Below are 17,471 nucleotides of genomic sequence, written 5' to 3' on the forward strand. Positions count from 1 at the left end.
CTCTACCTTCACCTCCTTTCCCTTGGTGAAGCTTTGCAGCCACCTGATTGTTTACTGCACTATTACTATTTTCTGCCCTCTGAACAGGGGGTAAAAAAGCAATGGCAAAGCACAAGGCAATGCACTCTGGTAGTTGCTAACCTCTAAACAGCACCACTGGTCCCACCTGGGTCTGTCCATGCTTGCAGGCTGGATAGCATGTAGATTCTACCTTCCACATTAACTCTACAGTGGTGTGTTCACATGTCACACTAAGCCAAGCAATGGGTTAGCACAGAGAGGCGACTGTGGTTGCTTTGCTCCTCCCTAATTGTTTTGCTGCTGTGCTGAGCTAAACTATTGTTTAGCTTGGCGTGTCATCCATATCTGGGCTTGTGGTTTAGCCCTCTTCAAATCAACCACAAGCTGTTACCAAGGTTTGTCCGATGGTTTACGACTCACAGTTTGCCTGAGGTTTGGATTAGTACGATGTGTGAATCAGTAGCCAGATGGTGCTGCTGTCATTGCTCTGAGGCAACCAGTCACTGAAGCAGTTTACTACACACTCCACTGAGAGGGCTACAGGGAGGCTACAAAATGCAGGATGCTTTAGCAGCTGCTAGCTTCTATATTGTCTTTATTGCTAATAGGACAGAGAAGTTACAACACTGCCCAGCCACCTTATAGTTCAAGGGTGGGAAACCTTTTTCAGCCCAAGGGCTGCATACCCTTCTGGGCAATCTTCCAAAAGCCACATGTCAGCGGTGGGCAGGGAAAGAGGCAAAAGTGGATGGAGCAGCAAATGCACGTTACCATTGTACAGTAGGCTAATAGTTTCTTCACACGCGCACTTTCTTCACACGCGCACACCCCTATCTTCATCCAGGCAAGCAAGAAGCATTATAATATTTCAAGGACACATTCCAGCTGCTGCCCCCCCCCAAAAAAACCTCAAGGTGTGAAGCAGGGCCAGTGAGGAGGGAGTGGCCCGTGCAAAATTCCAGGGGCCAGACAGAGTCCCAAAGGGCCACATTCAGTCCCAGAGCCAGAGGTTCCACACCCCTGTTATAGTCCCACCATATTTCCTAGCTTAGAAATATGACAGAGCACTCATCTCAGGAAGCTGTTAGCCTCTCCCTTCTCTGTCCTTTTGCCAGAAGGCTAAAGAGAAATAATAATGGGCTAGAACCTGTGCACAATTCTGCCTCTTTCTTCAGAATGCTGAATGCCATTTTTGCCAGCTAGGAGATGGGAAAGGCAGGCAAATCCACCTGCGTGGCCCTTCCTATCAGACTCACCAACCTTGAAGCCTGTGAGTTTTGTCACGACTAGGAAGGGGAAAGTAACCCCAGCTGTGGCTTATTGACTGACTTTCAGCCTAGAGATTCCTATTAAGGAGTGTTGCCACAGGCCCTTCTTCTGAGGATGCTAAATGCTGTTCCTACTGGCTGGTAGAGAGGTGAAAGGCAGAAGACGCCAACAAATCCATCTGCAGTTTTGTCCATAGCAGCTTTACTGACCTGGAGGCCTGTGAGTTTTGTCAAGACTGGGAAGACGAGAGCAACACCAGCTGTGGCTTACTGCCACCCTTTTTGTCTTTTGTGCATGTCTTCTGCTGTGTTGCTACTGTGGACAAAGGGTGGGAGGCTCTTGCTGTGGGAGGCTTGTGGGCAATTCATGCCACTTAGGGTGACAGCCTGGATGGGTATGGGTGGGTGAACGGTATTAAGCTGCTCAAAAGCCAATAGAATGAGAGCCTATTGGCTCAGAGTATAGCCCTCTTTGTGTGAGAGACAGAGGGGGAATGAGCACGTTGCCACAGGTGAAAAATGAGGTGGGAACTGTTGCTAAGACCATTGGTTGTTTAATCTTAATGTCCTGCATTTGGGGTTTTTTAACCTAGGTATTTAGTTAAATTGGAAATTCTAACTTTTGTCATGGTAGTTTTGCTTGTTTGTCTTATGACAATTATGTTTACTGCACCTGCTTATATGATTTTTTAACTTTTGTATATTGTTTACATTTATTACTATGTTAACAACTCTAGGATTGAAAATATTCAATGAAAAGCAGGCTATAAACACTTTAGAAAAAGCAAAAACAAATATAATTATTGCATCTTCTGGAAGGCTGGAAAGAGAGCCCTGGCATGCAACTGCCAGAATACAGTCTTGTTTAACACGAACTGGCACTTGGAGGTGGGGCTCAGGAATGTTTCATCCCTGCCTTCTGGAAGAGCAGCCTCAAACACAGCTTTTAAGCTGTTGAAAGAACCAGCAAGTTATTTCAAGACCAGAAATGCTTGCCTGACCATCTGGGGAAATTCTTACTTGCCACAGCTGACCAAGTGAGCTGATGTTTGCAAGCACAAGCTATAATCTGTGTGATGCATCACCTCTATTAAAGCAAACATTTTTATATCTGCTGAGGATAAATCATATATGCTTGGGAGGATGCTGAGGATTTGAGACCGGAAATGCAACTTGACCAAGTCTACCTTAATATTTTCTTAATTTTATTAGAAAGAAGACTAGGACGAGAATTTATAGCTGGAAGCTTCATCTTGCCAAATTCAGTCTTGCAATATGTTCCATTTCTAAAAGGATGATCACTCACTTCACTAGCTCCAGAATGAGGTCTAGCTCACAGAAACAGCAATGGTAATTATGTTTCTGGATTGTACCGCTCCAGATGATAAGGGGGAGGGAGGAGAGAAGAATCGCATGGTTGAACATTTTCCTATGAAATAAATTCCCTGCATTTCCAAAGGTACCACATTAGGGAGAGGGCTGGCCCATTAACTCTTCTCCCTGTCATCTACTTTTCTATATGCAACAAGTTTAATACAGAAGAACAGTCAGGTCCCAAATCTACAGTTTGAAGTGGTACAGCCCAGGAACTTCATTCTTATCTATAAAGCACCAAAGGATTTCTAGGAACTGCACAAACATTACTGAAAAACAGAAGTTCTGCCTGCAGGCTTGCAATCTACAGCGATAATAACAAAGGGATAGGGAGGGAAGAGGAGAACAAGCCATATTTCAATGGCCACATGAAATAACCATTGAGTAAGGCAGTTCTGGCTGGGGAAGAACCAGTTGGTTTCATCTATTCTTGACTTGCGTGTCACATCTGTATATTTAAAATATTGAACTGATAATCTCCTGCAAAGTGAGCAGTTATAATCCCCCATAATGGAGAACACAAACTGAACATACGGTCTGCAGTTCATTTTTTTTCTTTTGTTGTATTTGAATAAAACTGATACAATAACTTTGCTCACAAATCATTATGAACAAGACTGAACCAAAGCAAAACAAAACAAGTCAAGGCAAAGCAATCTCCCAAGATTCCAAGCTTAGATAGATTCAGTATGAAAACTGAATCAGCTTTATTCTCTACCAGCCAGTTCATGGCTACAAACCTAAATATTGTACAGTAAGGGGAACAACCTTTAGAAAGAGTGTGCCCAACTAGAGAGCCCTCTTGTTTCATATCAATATCCTCCTCCCTTCGTAGGAATGTTAAGTGTAATTATATTAGCCAAAGGTGAACAAACCATGAAGGAGGAGACTTGTGGGGTTCAGTCGTAAATCTAATGACGTAATACCAAATTGGAACAAATGAGTTGTTCTTTTTTTTGTCCTGCTGCTATTTTCCTCTTTTCCATCAATTTCTCTATAAGTACTGTCTGCCAGACCTGGGAATGTCAAACTTCCAAACTGAGTCCTTTCAATGATGGCTCATGCTGCATATGACTAATCAAGTCTTTATTTTAAGTCCTTGTTCTGCTTTGTGTAAATATTAAGGAGCGCTAGCTGGGACGAACAATCTTCTGTATTTTGAGGAAAACAACCTGGAATACTTGAATCTTTTGACATAGCCACCACATATGTAGATAGGATCCTGTATTCCCACACCCCCTCTAGCACAGATTGGATGTCATATTAATGAGAGCTTTTGGGGAGTCATATACCACCTGTGGACCAGCCTTAAATTTTGACTTCTAATTTGAGTAGAGTTAGATTTAAAGGGTGGTTTTGTCCACAAAGAAGACCACTGTTCTTCCTCAAACTCACAATCTCGATCCTTCTCTCATTGTGATTTTATCTTAACTGCAATGACTGTGTCCAAATTTATGAGAATTTTGGAAAGCTGGGAAACATGTCATCTATCCTATTCTTTAGAAAATTATGATCCCAGGCTGTTGAATTTTGAGTTGCCATTTTTTTATATGCCATGGTAGTAGAGTAGGATGTAATTTTCCCTTTATTTCTGGTTCTGTGAGCTGCCTGCCTTCTTTATAAAAATATCATAATGTATGAAGACATTTATTCTTCCAGCTATCCAGTTCAAAAGTCCGATGAATGCAGTACATTTTTATTGTTTACTAAGCACTACTAAAAAAGGCAGCCAGATCAAATAAAACATAAGTGATCTTCAGAAAAGGCGAAGTATTATTCTAGACCTGAAAATTGTTCAAGTTATTGAAACAACGCTGCTATATAAAAAAACTAATAGAGCGTATATAGCTGCAGTCTTAGACCTAAGCCAAATGAACTGTGGCCTGTTCAAAATTATTTTTAGATAGATAAAGAACATACACACAGAGAGAATGGAAGATAACTTCAGAATTCTACATTAAAGTTGGGATCAATTTAAAATTATTACATTTAGTACTGGTAAGGGGCTCAAAGATCTGGAGCTCATATTTTACTCCCAGCACTGAGATGCTCTGTACCAAAATAAGAATGAGTTTAGCTCAGCAGGCCGCAGAAAGGAAACAGGAGCATGAGAAGGGCTTTGTGTCAACAGTGTGCTTGTGAGACAGAGAACCATATTATAACAATATAGGTGGTTTAGGAAGTGAACTCCACCATGTTATCAAGAAAGCAAAATTAGTCCTTAAGTTGCCAGCCAGTGGGGGTTGGGGGGCATTAGGGTGCAGCAGAAAGCTTCTTAAATTTAGATTTGCTGCTTTTGCCATAAACATACCTATCAAAATGCTTACATGCTGTGCAAAGGCTCTGGCAGCTAAGGGATATGTTGCCCATAGATCTCTGAAAATGGGAAGGAGTTGTGGGAGGGTCACAGGGACTATGGGGTAGCAGCACACACCTGCTGGAGGCTAAGCAACCCCATTCTACTTAGGCCAGTGACAAGCATGCCAGAAATTGACACCAAGACACCGACAACAATAAACTGCATGTTAAACACTTTCTGTTCCACATGAGGATCTATTAATGAACTCTTTAATCCTACTATGCCATTTGTTTTCTGCCCATATATAATTAACTGCATGAACTACAGATCCATCATACTTACCACTGAAAGGACACATTACTTGGCTGTGCAGTAGTCGCTTAACTAGCTTTTCAGCATCTAAACTCTACATATATTCTTGCCTGAGAAACCTGTACTCTTCGGCAAATTATTAGGAAGTGAAGAATGGCCTTGCTGGATCAGATCAAGGTCCATCAAGTCTAGGATTCTGCTTTCAACAGCTGCCAGTCGAAGCCAGACAATGTGGCCATAAAAGATCACATGGATGTTTTGAACATAGAAGGTCCATTTAGCTATCATGGGTATTAGTATTAGCTATCTGTGAATTTGAGTACTCCTTAATGGCACTGTCCGCTACACAGAATGTCTTTCTGCACTGCAAGTTTTCAGTAGTCTTTCCACCATGACCCTGATATTCAGTAGGACAGTTTTACACAGTACAAAGTTCTGCATATCTCAGCTAATTCAGATCCATCAATACACTTTGTGCCTTTAGAACATTTTATTACCCATTTACCCAGTTTGGAGACATCATTCTGGAGCTCTTCAATGACCACCTTCAGATGATAGTATATTGCAGGGATGGGGGACCAGTAGCTCTCCAGATGCTCCTGAACTCATCACCCCTGACCATTGGCCATGCTGGCTGGGGCTGACGGGAGCTGGGACCCCAACAACATCTGGCCACAGGTTCCCCATCACGCTGCTGAATAAACCAAGACAGGAACAAGCCTTATGACCATGTACACAGCTCCTTTGCTTCCCCCTTCCGGCGAGCCAGCAAACAAGCCAGGAAGTTTTCCATTAAATATAGTTTCCCATGATTGACTATCTCACTGTTCAACCCTAACCCTAACTCCAGATAAATTATGAAGGAATATCAGGGCAGAAGCCTCTTTGATATATGTCAGAGCAGGAGTCTGTTTCATTTTCTGCCAGTTGTTAGAAACTTACGAGTGAGCAAGCATGGTCTTAATTAAGTAGGAAATTCCCAACCCAGGTAACGTGTGTGCCATACTGCAACACTGACCTTCATGCAAGAATTGTTTATATTTAGAGACAAAACGTGCAAAGGTCTTCAATATATAGGATGTTCCTGTGATGCAAAGTTCCTACAGGCCCTTTGAGTGAGGATTTGTACCAGTTGCTGGGAATTATGGGGTGGAGTGGGGTGGGGTGAAAGAGTGCTCTTGTGCTCAGGTCCTGCTTGCAGGTTTCCCATGGGCATCTGGTTTGCCACTGGGCTACTGGCCTGATTCAGCAGGCTCTTCTTATATGCAGTACATGGAGACTAATCAGAAAATCTGGGCTTCACACATGCTGGGATACCTATCACGGTTTGGGAAAATATCCCTAGATCAATTAGTTGCTGTAGCAGACTCTGAGAGCCAATTTCTTCCTTTGACCATCTATTTGAAGCAAGGATATCTGTACTCTGCTTCACTGCGCAAGAGTTTCACTACGTGCTTTTACAGCATTGCTTCATTCTTTCTGCAAGGAAATGCAGCATATAAAATTGTTCTGAGGCTGCAACCCCCTGCACAATAATAAACCCAAACGAACTCATGGGATTTATGTCAGCGTAAATATGACTTTTATAACCAAGTACATATGCCTAGGACTATGTTGTAAAGCACAGCAAAATCTTATATATACTTCAATATGGAGTCTAACTGTGTTTAACACAGTGTATTTAAGATTACAGCCTCAATCTCAAGATTTAGACTGCAATCCTAAACAGTGTAAGCACAAACACAGCAGGTCTTCTAAGAAAACATGTATGAAATTGCAGTGCTTTACAGAAATCAAAAAAGTATTTCAAATTCAAACTTGGCATTTGTGTTAAGGGAAGTTTCATAGCTCGGTGGCAGAGCAAATGCTCTGTGCGTTGAAGGTCCCAGATTCAATCTCCGGCATCTCCAGGTAGGGCTGGGAAAGATCCATAGGTTTCCCTGGGAAACCACTGGTCAGTCAGTATAGACAGTGCTAAACTACATGAATCAAAGGTCAGACTCACTAAATGGCAACTTCCTGTTTGCTGTAAATTTAGAAAAAGGGTCCTAAATCAGTCATAGAGCACATGCTTTGCATGCAGAAGGTTCCAGATTCAATCCCAGCACCTACAGGTAGGGCTGGGAAAGCTTGTCTGAAATCCTGGACAGCTGCTGCCAGTCAGTGTACAATATGGAGTTAGATGAACTGATGGTATAAAGAGGCTTCTTATGTCGTTGCAGGGATGAGCAACCATCTCAACATGGGGATTTCATTTTAATTTAAGGAAGAAGAAACTACTTCTTCCCCCATATGGCAGACCTAGACATGAGATAAGCGAGAACTTCCAGGCTTCAGGCATGCTTGAAACTCCCCTCTACAGCAGGTCCTCTCCCGCTGCCCAGCTAACCAGTCTAAGGGGTCTCACGTCAACAGCACAATCCAATAGCAGCGATGTCGTGTCGAGGCCCACCCAGAAGGGAGAAAGTTATTTTTTTGGGAGGGGGGAGAATGGGAGAAGCGCGCGCGGGAAAGGACAGAGAAAGGGCGCGCATGCGCTCTGAAGCCTGGCCGAGCTGACGGGATGAAATGAAGGATCCCCGGGCCGGGACTAGGCCTGGCGGGGGCGGAGAAGCCGGTACGCCTCACCCGTTCTTGAGATCCACCTCGAGGATTTTCCCGTAGCCCTTAAAGAACCGCTCCACGTCCCGCTCCCGGGCCTGGTGGCTGAGGCGCCCGATGTAGACCCGCGGCATTTCCCCCTCCGGCAACCTCGCGAGGGCCTCGCGCCGCGGATGACGGCGGAGGCGGCCTCAGTCACTGGATCCCTTGCTGAGCTCGGCGCTAGCGGGAAGGGAGGGGCCAAGAGAGAGTCTGGCAGGGGGAGGGGCAGGCGAGCAGGCAGGCAGAAGCGGACTTTTTTTCTCTTCCCCCTTCTTTCTCGCCGGCGTAGCACACGCACGCAAGCGCGTGCGTTCTGACGTCGGTGCGTAAATGACGCCGCGAAGTGAGCGAGCGGGCGGACCCGAGAAGCTTTTGCTGCGGTGGTTACGAAGTTCATTTAGGTCTCGGGATGCGCGGCGGCACGCCTTAAAGGAGACGCTGGGATTTGAGTTGACTCTGCATGGCATCTCTCTCTGTCAGTATGATGAGGTTGGGGGAGAGTCTCTCTAAGAGGTAGAAATCCAACAGGTGCGGTTCTCCCTCGTATGCGTTATGGAGAAAGCTTCACTGGTTTAATTCTTTGCTGACATATGTTTTTATTATATGGGTGGCAAAAGGCGTAGATCATCCTTTTTTATTGCTATGCAGCCAAGGGATGGCCCTTCACTGGAGTGCAATGCTAAGCAACGTTACTCAGTAAGCCCCACTGAGTTCAGATGAACTTGCTCTGTAAAAAGTGCCCCTAAGATTGCAGTCTACAGTATTGTTGTTATGTGCCTTCAAGTCGATTACGACTTATGGCAACCATATGAATCAGCGACCTCCAATACTATTTGTACTGAACCACCCTGTTCAGATCTTGTAAGTTCAGGTCTGTAGCTTCCTTTATGGAATCTATCCATCTCTTGTTTGGCCTTCCTCGTTTTCTACTCCCTTCTGTTTTCCCCAGCATTATGGTATTTTCTAGTGAATCATGTCCTCGTTATGTGTCCAAAGTATGATAACCTCAGTTTCATCATTTTAGCTTCTAGTGATAGTTCTGGTTTAATTTGGCCTAACACCCAATTATTTGTCTTTTTCGCAGTTCATGGTAAGCGCAAAGCTCTCCTCCAACACCACATTTTAAATGAGTTGATTAACAGTATGATCCTATGCTACAGTTCTTCCCCTAAACATAGGACCATGGAAAGCCTCCTTATACTAAGTCAGAATACTGGCCCATCTCACTCAGGATTGTTGACTGGCGGAGAATCTGCAGGGTCTCAGGATGCCAGGGATTGAACCTGGGATCTTCTGCATGCAAAGAAGATGCTCTGTCTCTGAGCTGTGGCTTCTCCCTTCATCAGCATGTTTATTCATTTTGGGTTTTGTTTTTTTTTACTCTGCTTCTTGGTTTTAAAAGACATCACAAAACATGGATTTGCACTGCTTTCTTCAACCACCAGAAGGCTCTGCTGTCTTGCCTCTCCCTCTGATCGCAACTGGGATTCCAAAAAGGCTCCATCTTATTATCTTCCTCTTTCCCAGTCTCCGTGCATCCATATTACTTATGGGAAGGGGCTCCACGTGGAGTCTCATTCCACCTGCCTGCATTAACATGTACTGTATGTGCAAATGTAATAAAATTCACATTGGTTGCCCTGCCCACTTGTGCCTCTTGCCCCACCCACCAGTAACACATGGCCCATAGAAGGTTGGTCAGAAGTGAATGGAGCCCTCAGGCTGAAAAAGCTTCTCCATTCCTGACCAGGAGCAGTATATTGTCAGAAAGGGAACACAAGGGAGAAACTTGCAATTGCTACAAGAGTTTGGAGAAGGGCCATAGCTCAGTGGCAGTGCATCTGCTTTGCATGCAGAAGGTCCCAGGTTCAGTCCCCAGCATCTTCAGGTAGGACGTGAGAGACTCCCTGCTTGAAACCCTGGAGAGCTGCTGCCATTCAGTGTGGACAATACCGAGCTAGATAGACCAGTCTGACTCAATAAGGCAGCTTCATTGTAAATGTGTCAGCCTGTGGATTGTGGTGGTCAGAGGGCCTGACTTGGTCTGCCTTTAATAGTTGTCTGCATCATCATCATTTCAATGCCTAAATTCAAAAGAGCCATTTTAATGTTTTACCTTCAAAGCTTCTGGATAGTAGATTTGCTAGAGTTCCCTTTAAAGAAAGATGTTGTCGCTTTAATCCCGTTAAGGGGAAAACGATTGTGCCGTGTGTTCTTTTCCTGTTATTACCAGGAGGGTAGAGAACATATAATCTAACCTCTCATGAGACTGTTTCCAGGCCAGTCTTTAAGGATTTTTCATAAGGGGCCTAATATTTTCAGCACTGAGCAGGTGGCAAAATTTTAAAACGTGTCAGACATGTTATGATTGCTAGTTCATAATGTGTTGTTCTTTATAATCAGCTTTAGTAAGGCTGTGAACTTCTGTTTTAGATTATTGGTGGGTTGACCGCAATATATGTTACAAATATTAATATTAACATTTCCTCAGCAACAATGATCTGCTGATGGAGTGATTCTGCATTTTCTAATGCCTATATTAAGGTAAAGGTAAACTTGCTAAATGTGATTGAAACACTAGCATCCAGTCAAGTTCTTTATAGATATTTGCTTATTTATTTAAAATTACATTTATATCCCACCTTTCCTCCAAGGAAATCAGAGTGACATAACTTACTTCTCCTCTCCCCATTTTATCCTCACAACAACCCTGTAAGGGCAATTAGGCTGAAAGAAGGTGCCTGGCCTAAAGGAACGCAGTGAACGTCATGGCTGAGTGGGGATTTGAACCCTGTCTTTCAGGTGCTAGAGTGTCCAGTCTGATACTCTAATCACTACAAGCTAGCACTTCTAACTACTATATGTGGTTAGACTACTACTTCCCTTTCTTTCTCTTCTTCAACATAAAAATAGGAAAGCAAACAAACCAAACATAATATACCTATCTATTCTTCTGCGTCTTTACATCAGTGATGGACAACTTGCAGCCCTCCAGATGTTGTACTGCATCTCCAATCATCTCTGACCTTGGCCATGTTAGTTTGGGCTTGATGGGCGTGCAAGCCCAACATCATCTGGAGGGCCACAGGTTCTCCGCCCTGCTCTAATTAAATCAATATATTCTATTAATTTTATTAATTTCAAGTCATAGTTAACATCTTAGAATACAAGTTCTAGGAATCCACTTCTGTCTTTAAAAAGTATAGCCTTTCCCTGCCCAAAGATGCTAACAGTGGGTATGTTTATTCAACAAAATGGTGACCCAGAGTTTTTGGCCTCAACTTTCAGGGATGGTACTTAGCCCATTTCCCATGCTTTCATCAATAAATGTCAAGCAATTGTCAACATAGATATCAACATCATAATGTATCCTTTTCTTGCTTGGCCCTTCAGGGGATTCCTAGGGGATACCACTAGTGAGGGATTTTGTACTTTACAATATTTTTGATATTGTGTAGACTCTACAGTGTAGAATGTCCTTCAAGTAGTTAACAAAACTACATTCTCTTCATATATGGGCAAATGATCATCTGGTGATTCAACAACATGGGCAGAAATCCAAAACATTCTAATCAGTTTTACATGCCATCTGTGTAAAAACGTGTACATTTTTTTTCTTTAGATGCTCATCCAAGGTCAGGAAACTGAACCAAATCTTCATATCATATCAGGCTCACATAAGAAACAGGGAAGCAATCTTCACTGAGCATTAGCACTTGCTCTCTTGAAGCTCATGGCAAAGATGGTTGTGGAACCTCCAGATGTTGCCAGACTATAGCTCCCATCACTCCTGACCAGTGGCCATGCTGGCTGGGGCTGATGGGAGCTGGAGTCCAACAACATATGGAAACCCACATGTCCCCTGTCCCTATGGTAGAGTCCTCAGAGAACTATGCAGAACCAGCTAAACTCCAGAGTTTCTCTCGCTCTTCATTTCCAGTCTTCACACAAAAAAAAATTTCTTCTAGCTTGACACATTGACAGCATTGGGCCCTGAGCATAGATTGCGGTGCTTTCTGTTGACATGCTTAAAAAATTGATACGATGGGAGAGGGGGTGCAGTGGGAGCAATCTGGACACAGTTATTGTGGGGGAGGAGAATGGAAGGTCTATTGAAATAACTATTTTCTTCATATGTAAAAAAATTCTATCTTTTCATAAGGCCTCAGGCTACTAAGCTTCATTAGCTACAAAGCCAGGGACATATATTCCAACTAAAGATATTTTCTCAATTTTACTTCTTTTCCTATGCTGTCCTCTAAAAAACAACCTAACACTTTTTTGTATGCATTTTCCCTAATATACACATTTTTGCAAAACAATTTCCCCCAATATAATGCTTCCTATTCTTCCCTTAAAATATGAGTAATGCATAAAAGGTATTTTTAATGATTACTGATCGTTTTTATCATGCCTTTTTATTGCACTTAGATTACACATTGAATTCTTAATATGATTTATTAATATACATACATAGTTATAGAAAAGTAAATAAAATGAGATTTATTATAAAATACTAGTGTGATCCTTGAGCTTGATGAGTTTTGGCTAACTTCACAATATCTGGAGTATATAAATCCATAAAATACACGCAAGAAACAAATTGCAGATATAGGAGTTGTTTCTTATTTCACAAATCCTAAAAACATAAGCAAAAACTAATTAAGTCCACACAGTATGAACCAATAGAATACACTGTGTTACTTAACAACAAACTCATTCAGTTTACCGGCATTGTTTCGTTAAACAAGTTCATTTAAACATCACAGAAACAATGGGTAGCGAGTGTGTCCCATTCCTGAAGAAAACCAGCGAATAACTGACTGTCTGCGTCACCCATTTGCACATGGAACTCATCCATTGGAAGAATGCACCCTCCACCAATACACCCAGCTTATCAAACACTCTCTCGTGATTGGTTCCAACATCCCTCAAGACAGCATCGGAACATTACTTAATGCCGGGGCGTGGCTAATATCCCCATTCCTTGATATGACACTGGCCGCTATTCAGAATTTCTTTACTAAAGAGCACACACTATTTATAGTGTTATTTCCATGAATTGAGACTATTAAATACATTCTAACTGGGGACAAAACAGTTTAAAAAATAATGATTTGTGTATTAAATAAAATTAAACTTAAATGCTTCAACTGTTGCATCAGACGGCCAAATGTCAACGCCCCCCTAAAGAACCCAAACGCCCCCCTAAAGTTTGTAGTCACGCCAACACCCCCCTGAAAGGCTGTAACGCTCCCCAGGGGGGTGCTACCGCCCACGCTGGGAATTGCTGCCTTAGCATCTTCCATAAGCATTCAGTCTTCATGTTGCTGCTCCCTCTGTGTGTATGTATCCTTTCCCACTCTACACCCGACACAATGCCTAATTACAGTGTAGGCCATTTATTTTAATTTCCCTTTAACTTTGTGCTGTTAGAAAACACATCTGACAGCAATTTCCTGGAATTTTAGGGGTTGTATCCAACATTAGTTATAGTCAGACTATAGCCACTGAAATTAAGGGACATGACCAACCTAGGTCCATTAATTTCAATGGATCTACTCTAAGGATGAACGTATCTGCCAAATTAAGTTTCTCATTTTTCAGTTCCTCACATTTCTAGATTAGTCTGTGAATTTCTTTTTTTTTAAAGTCCTCATGAACATTTCCAGTATTTTAGTGCACATTTGTCCTAATATACACATTTTTGTGTGCAATTTTCTCAAATGCAATGTGTTTCTGTATGTTATTTTCACAAATACTTCCGTTTTTATGAATGCTTTCCCCTAATAGATGCATTTTTGTACACATTTTTGGTTGCAACATTTGGAGAAATGCAAATATCAAAGAATAGATGCATTCTTGTATTGCTTCAGGATGTGCAAATTAAAATGTGAATGAATTAACATCTCCCCATCCCTTGTTTACACCGAGTAGGACTAATGTTGAATACAACCCTCTATATTTTATTGTTTGGTTTTTAAAAAAATCTCACCTTTTAGGGTGTTCATCCTCCCAGTGTGGCTTACAATATAATCAGGAAAACAACAAGATAATAATCGTAATCATTTCTTATTTATTTAATTTCACATACTTAGACCCTGCTGTCCTCCTCCACAAAGGAAGAGTTGCTCAACTAAGTGACTTAGTTGTTCTGGGTCAACTATGGGGATTGAGCTATGATGGACTGTATTGCAGTGGTTTCAGTCCTTCTTGGGTGGACTGTTATGGCCAATAGCCTCCCAGGTTCTACAGGGATTCCCTATGCTGTTTAATATCTACATGAAACCATGGGGAGAAGTCATCCAAAGGTTATCAATATGTTGATGACAGTCGGTTCTACCTTCCTCAGTGCCCAGGGAGGCTGGCAAAATGCTAAACTGGTGCCTGGCAGCAGCTCTGGGATGAGTGTGGGCCAACAAACTGAGTCTGAGCATGAGCAAGATGGAGGTGCTGCGGGTAGGGAGATCCCCAGCTCCAGAAGGTTGACTGCTGGTGTTAGATGGGGTGGTGCTCCCCCTGAAAGACCAGGGCTGCATAGACCATGAGGGGAGAGTTTTTTTTGTGCTCAGGTCCTGCTTATGAGCTTCCCATAAGCACCCATAGGTTTAGAATCAATCTAGATTGAAAAGAACATGTTGAGGATGAGCATGAATGATCCCTGATTGAGAAAAACTACATTTATCCGCTACAAACAGGTTACTGTGTATGCAACCTAAGTATGTAGTTTGGGAATGCTCCTGGATTCCATGCTGACTGGTGAAGTCTGTGGGGTCAGTGACTGTCACCCATGCTAATTTGCCCACCTGCCATAGGCCAAATTTGACAGGAGGGCATGGCTCCCCCCTCCAAAGTTCAAAGGGGCTCACTATAACCACTATTCAGGTGATTGGCAGTTATAGAGCGAGCCCCTTTGAAGTCCGTTTGCAGGTGTGGCTTGAACCTTAGATCTGAGGGCCAAATGTCACCCACCAGGTCTCTCTCTGCCCGTCAGGACTCTCCCCAGGCCACACCTCTTACCAGCACTGCTCTGCACCTCCTCAAGTCCTTTTGCCTGGCTGGAATGAACTACAATAATACCTCTTGCTTGCCGGGATGGAGAAATGGGTGTGTAGAAACCTGTCACTGACTGCAATGTAGCCTACCATACAAAGGTAAGAGTCAGATCAATTCTCCGTCCATTTTTTGTTTCTGTCTTTGTCCATCAATGGCATGCCATCCCCAGAGAGTTGCCAATGAGGGAATCTGGACTTTGGACTGAAAAAGGTCTTCTACCCCTAATTAAATCAACGAGCCTTAAAAAGGTAAAGGTGAAGGTGTCCCCGCACTTGTAGTGAGAGTCGTTTCCGACTCTTAGGGTGATGTCTTGCGATGTTTACTAGGCAGACAGTATATATGGGATGGGATTGCCAGTTCCTTCCCCGGCCTTTCTTTACCCCCAGCATATGCCGGGTACTCATTTTACCGACCACGGATGGATGGAAGGCTGAGTGGACCTCGACCCCTTTTACCGGAGATTCGACTTCCTCCTTCCATTGGAATCGAACTCCGGCCGTGAGCAGAGCTTTCGGCTGCGTTACCGCCACTTACCACTCTGCGCCACGGAGGATTTACTTCCTAGTAAATGCTTAGGATTTAAGTGATTATCCATCAGTGACAGATAGATTTTTGACTACCCAGGTTGACTCCCATTATTGGTTAACTGCCCAGCCTGGCAAGAGAGCAATGATCTGTAATAACTTTCACAGTCAAACTGTCTGGGGAAGAGCATACTTAAGCCTTCAAGGTTACTAGATGGCTTTTGTCAAGTCATTCAACCTGACAAAATTGTTGGGAGGATTAAAAACAGTAGATCACTTTGAATAGTGAAAAGTCGTCAAAGTAATAAATCACAGTTACATGGAACAAGCAGAACCAGCAAGAAAATGAGCTTCTTTTCAGGGTTCTAGCCAGCCAGCCAGCCATGCCCTAGATCACTCCACTCCATTCTCTCCCCACCGCCAGGGAGATACATTGGCCAGTGCTGATTCAAAAACATTCTCTTGACATAACAGGCTGGTATTGATTTGAGTTTGTTCTATCTCAGCCGCTGCTTTTACTGATCCGTTTTTCCCCTTTCAAAAACGTTAATACTGATATTTTAAAAGGAAATATTTATATTTTGAAAGGAAATATAGATACATGAAATATTGATAAAATTATCATTCTTAATATTGATATTTTAAAGGTGTTTTTTTTTAAAAAAAAATCCTTTTTCAATAATAGCCTCAGAAAATCGCTACACAAAAATAGAATCCGCAGCAATAGAGAATAAACGAATTAATGGAAAGTTTAGTACCAAATCTGAATTGGGTGGAATTCTAGCACATCCCTACCCTCCCAACCATTAGTCACCTTTTTTCCCCGACTGAGCAGTCCCCTGAGCTATTTTTAGGTGCCTCCCCTTAATATTTTTCTACAGTTGTTTTGTACTTCTGCACACCTTCAGGTTCCTCTGAGACTGCTGCTCCTTCCCTCTTGTGCACAGCCTGTAACCCAAGGGCAGGAAACCTTTTTGACCTTGAGGGCCACATTCCTGCCTGGGCAACTTTGGGGGGCCACATGCCAATGGTGGGTGAGGCCAGAGGCAAACATGGACAATGCGGCGGCCAGATTGCTGACAAGGACCAAGCGGTCCGAGCATATAACACCTGTTCTGGCCAGCTTGCACTGGTTGCCAATATGTTTCCGGGCTAGATTCAAAGTGTTGGTATTAACCTATAAAGCCTTATACGGTGCGGGACCACGATACCTTGCGGAACGCCTCTTCCGATATGAACCGGCCCGTGCACTACGTTCTGCTACGAAGGCCCTCCTCCGGGTTCCAACTCACAGGGAGGCCCGGAGGGTGATGACAAGATCTAGGGCCTTCTCAGTGGTGGCCCCCGAACTATGGAACAGTCTCCCTGAGGAAGTACGCCTGGCGCCAACTCTGCTCTCCTTCCGGCGCCAGGTCAAAACCTTCCTATTCTCTGAAGCATTTTAAGTTATACTGATTTAATTTTAAAAATGTTTACTGTGTTGGATTGTTGCTTGTATTTTAGTATTGTTTTGTTATTTATTGTATTTTTATGTTGTTTTATGTTCACCGCCCAGAGAGCTATTGCTAGTCGGGCGGTATATAAATTTAATAAATAAATAAATAAATAAATAAAATACATCATATGTGAATATTATTATTATTAATTGATTTATACAGTATGCGGCTTATATGCTGAAATGACCTCTTTGCTGTTTACTGCATAAAATCAATTATAAAATACATTCATAATTAAAATATCAAATTACAATGAACACTTCCTTAATAAAAATATACAATAAAAAAAAAGAAAAACATGACAATAAAAACAGTTAAACCTTTTTTTTACATTTGCACAGTAGGGTAGTTTCTACGCACTCTTCTATTCAAGTAAGCAAAGAAGCTTTATTGGAGTCCAGGGACCTGTTTGAGGCAGACAAAAACACTCAAGGAGAGTGCAAGTAGGGCTGGCAAGGGGTGTGGCTGCAAAGAGAGT

The 17,471-nt window shown here is 42.7% G+C and overlaps 2 protein-coding genes across 2 annotated transcripts in view; one reads left to right on the forward strand and one right to left on the reverse strand.

Annotated features, from left to right (window-relative positions):
- SRSF4 (serine and arginine rich splicing factor 4) overlaps window positions 1-8,258 on the reverse strand; it is a 21,312-nt gene extending 13,054 nt beyond the window's left edge. The window contains exon 1 of the mRNA XM_061597678.1: window positions 7,903-8,258. Coding sequence (XP_061453662.1) covers window positions 7,903-8,009 — 107 coding nt within the window. The 5' untranslated portion in view covers window positions 8,010-8,258. The remainder of the gene's footprint in view (window positions 1-7,902) is intronic.
- The window catches only part of LOC133370817 (putative transmembrane protein 244), a 23,889-nt gene continuing 14,669 nt past the window's right edge, over window positions 8,252-17,471 (forward strand). Inside the window, exon 1 of the mRNA XM_061597683.1 lies at window positions 8,252-8,430. Within this exon, the coding sequence (XP_061453667.1) occupies window positions 8,378-8,430 (53 nt within the window). The 5' untranslated portion in view covers window positions 8,252-8,377. The remainder of the gene's footprint in view (window positions 8,431-17,471) is intronic.

Source organism: Rhineura floridana, chromosome 15 (assembly GCF_030035675.1).
Source record: "Rhineura floridana isolate rRhiFlo1 chromosome 15, rRhiFlo1.hap2, whole genome shotgun sequence".
NCBI classification, from domain to species: domain Eukaryota; kingdom Metazoa; phylum Chordata; class Lepidosauria; order Squamata; family Rhineuridae; genus Rhineura; species Rhineura floridana.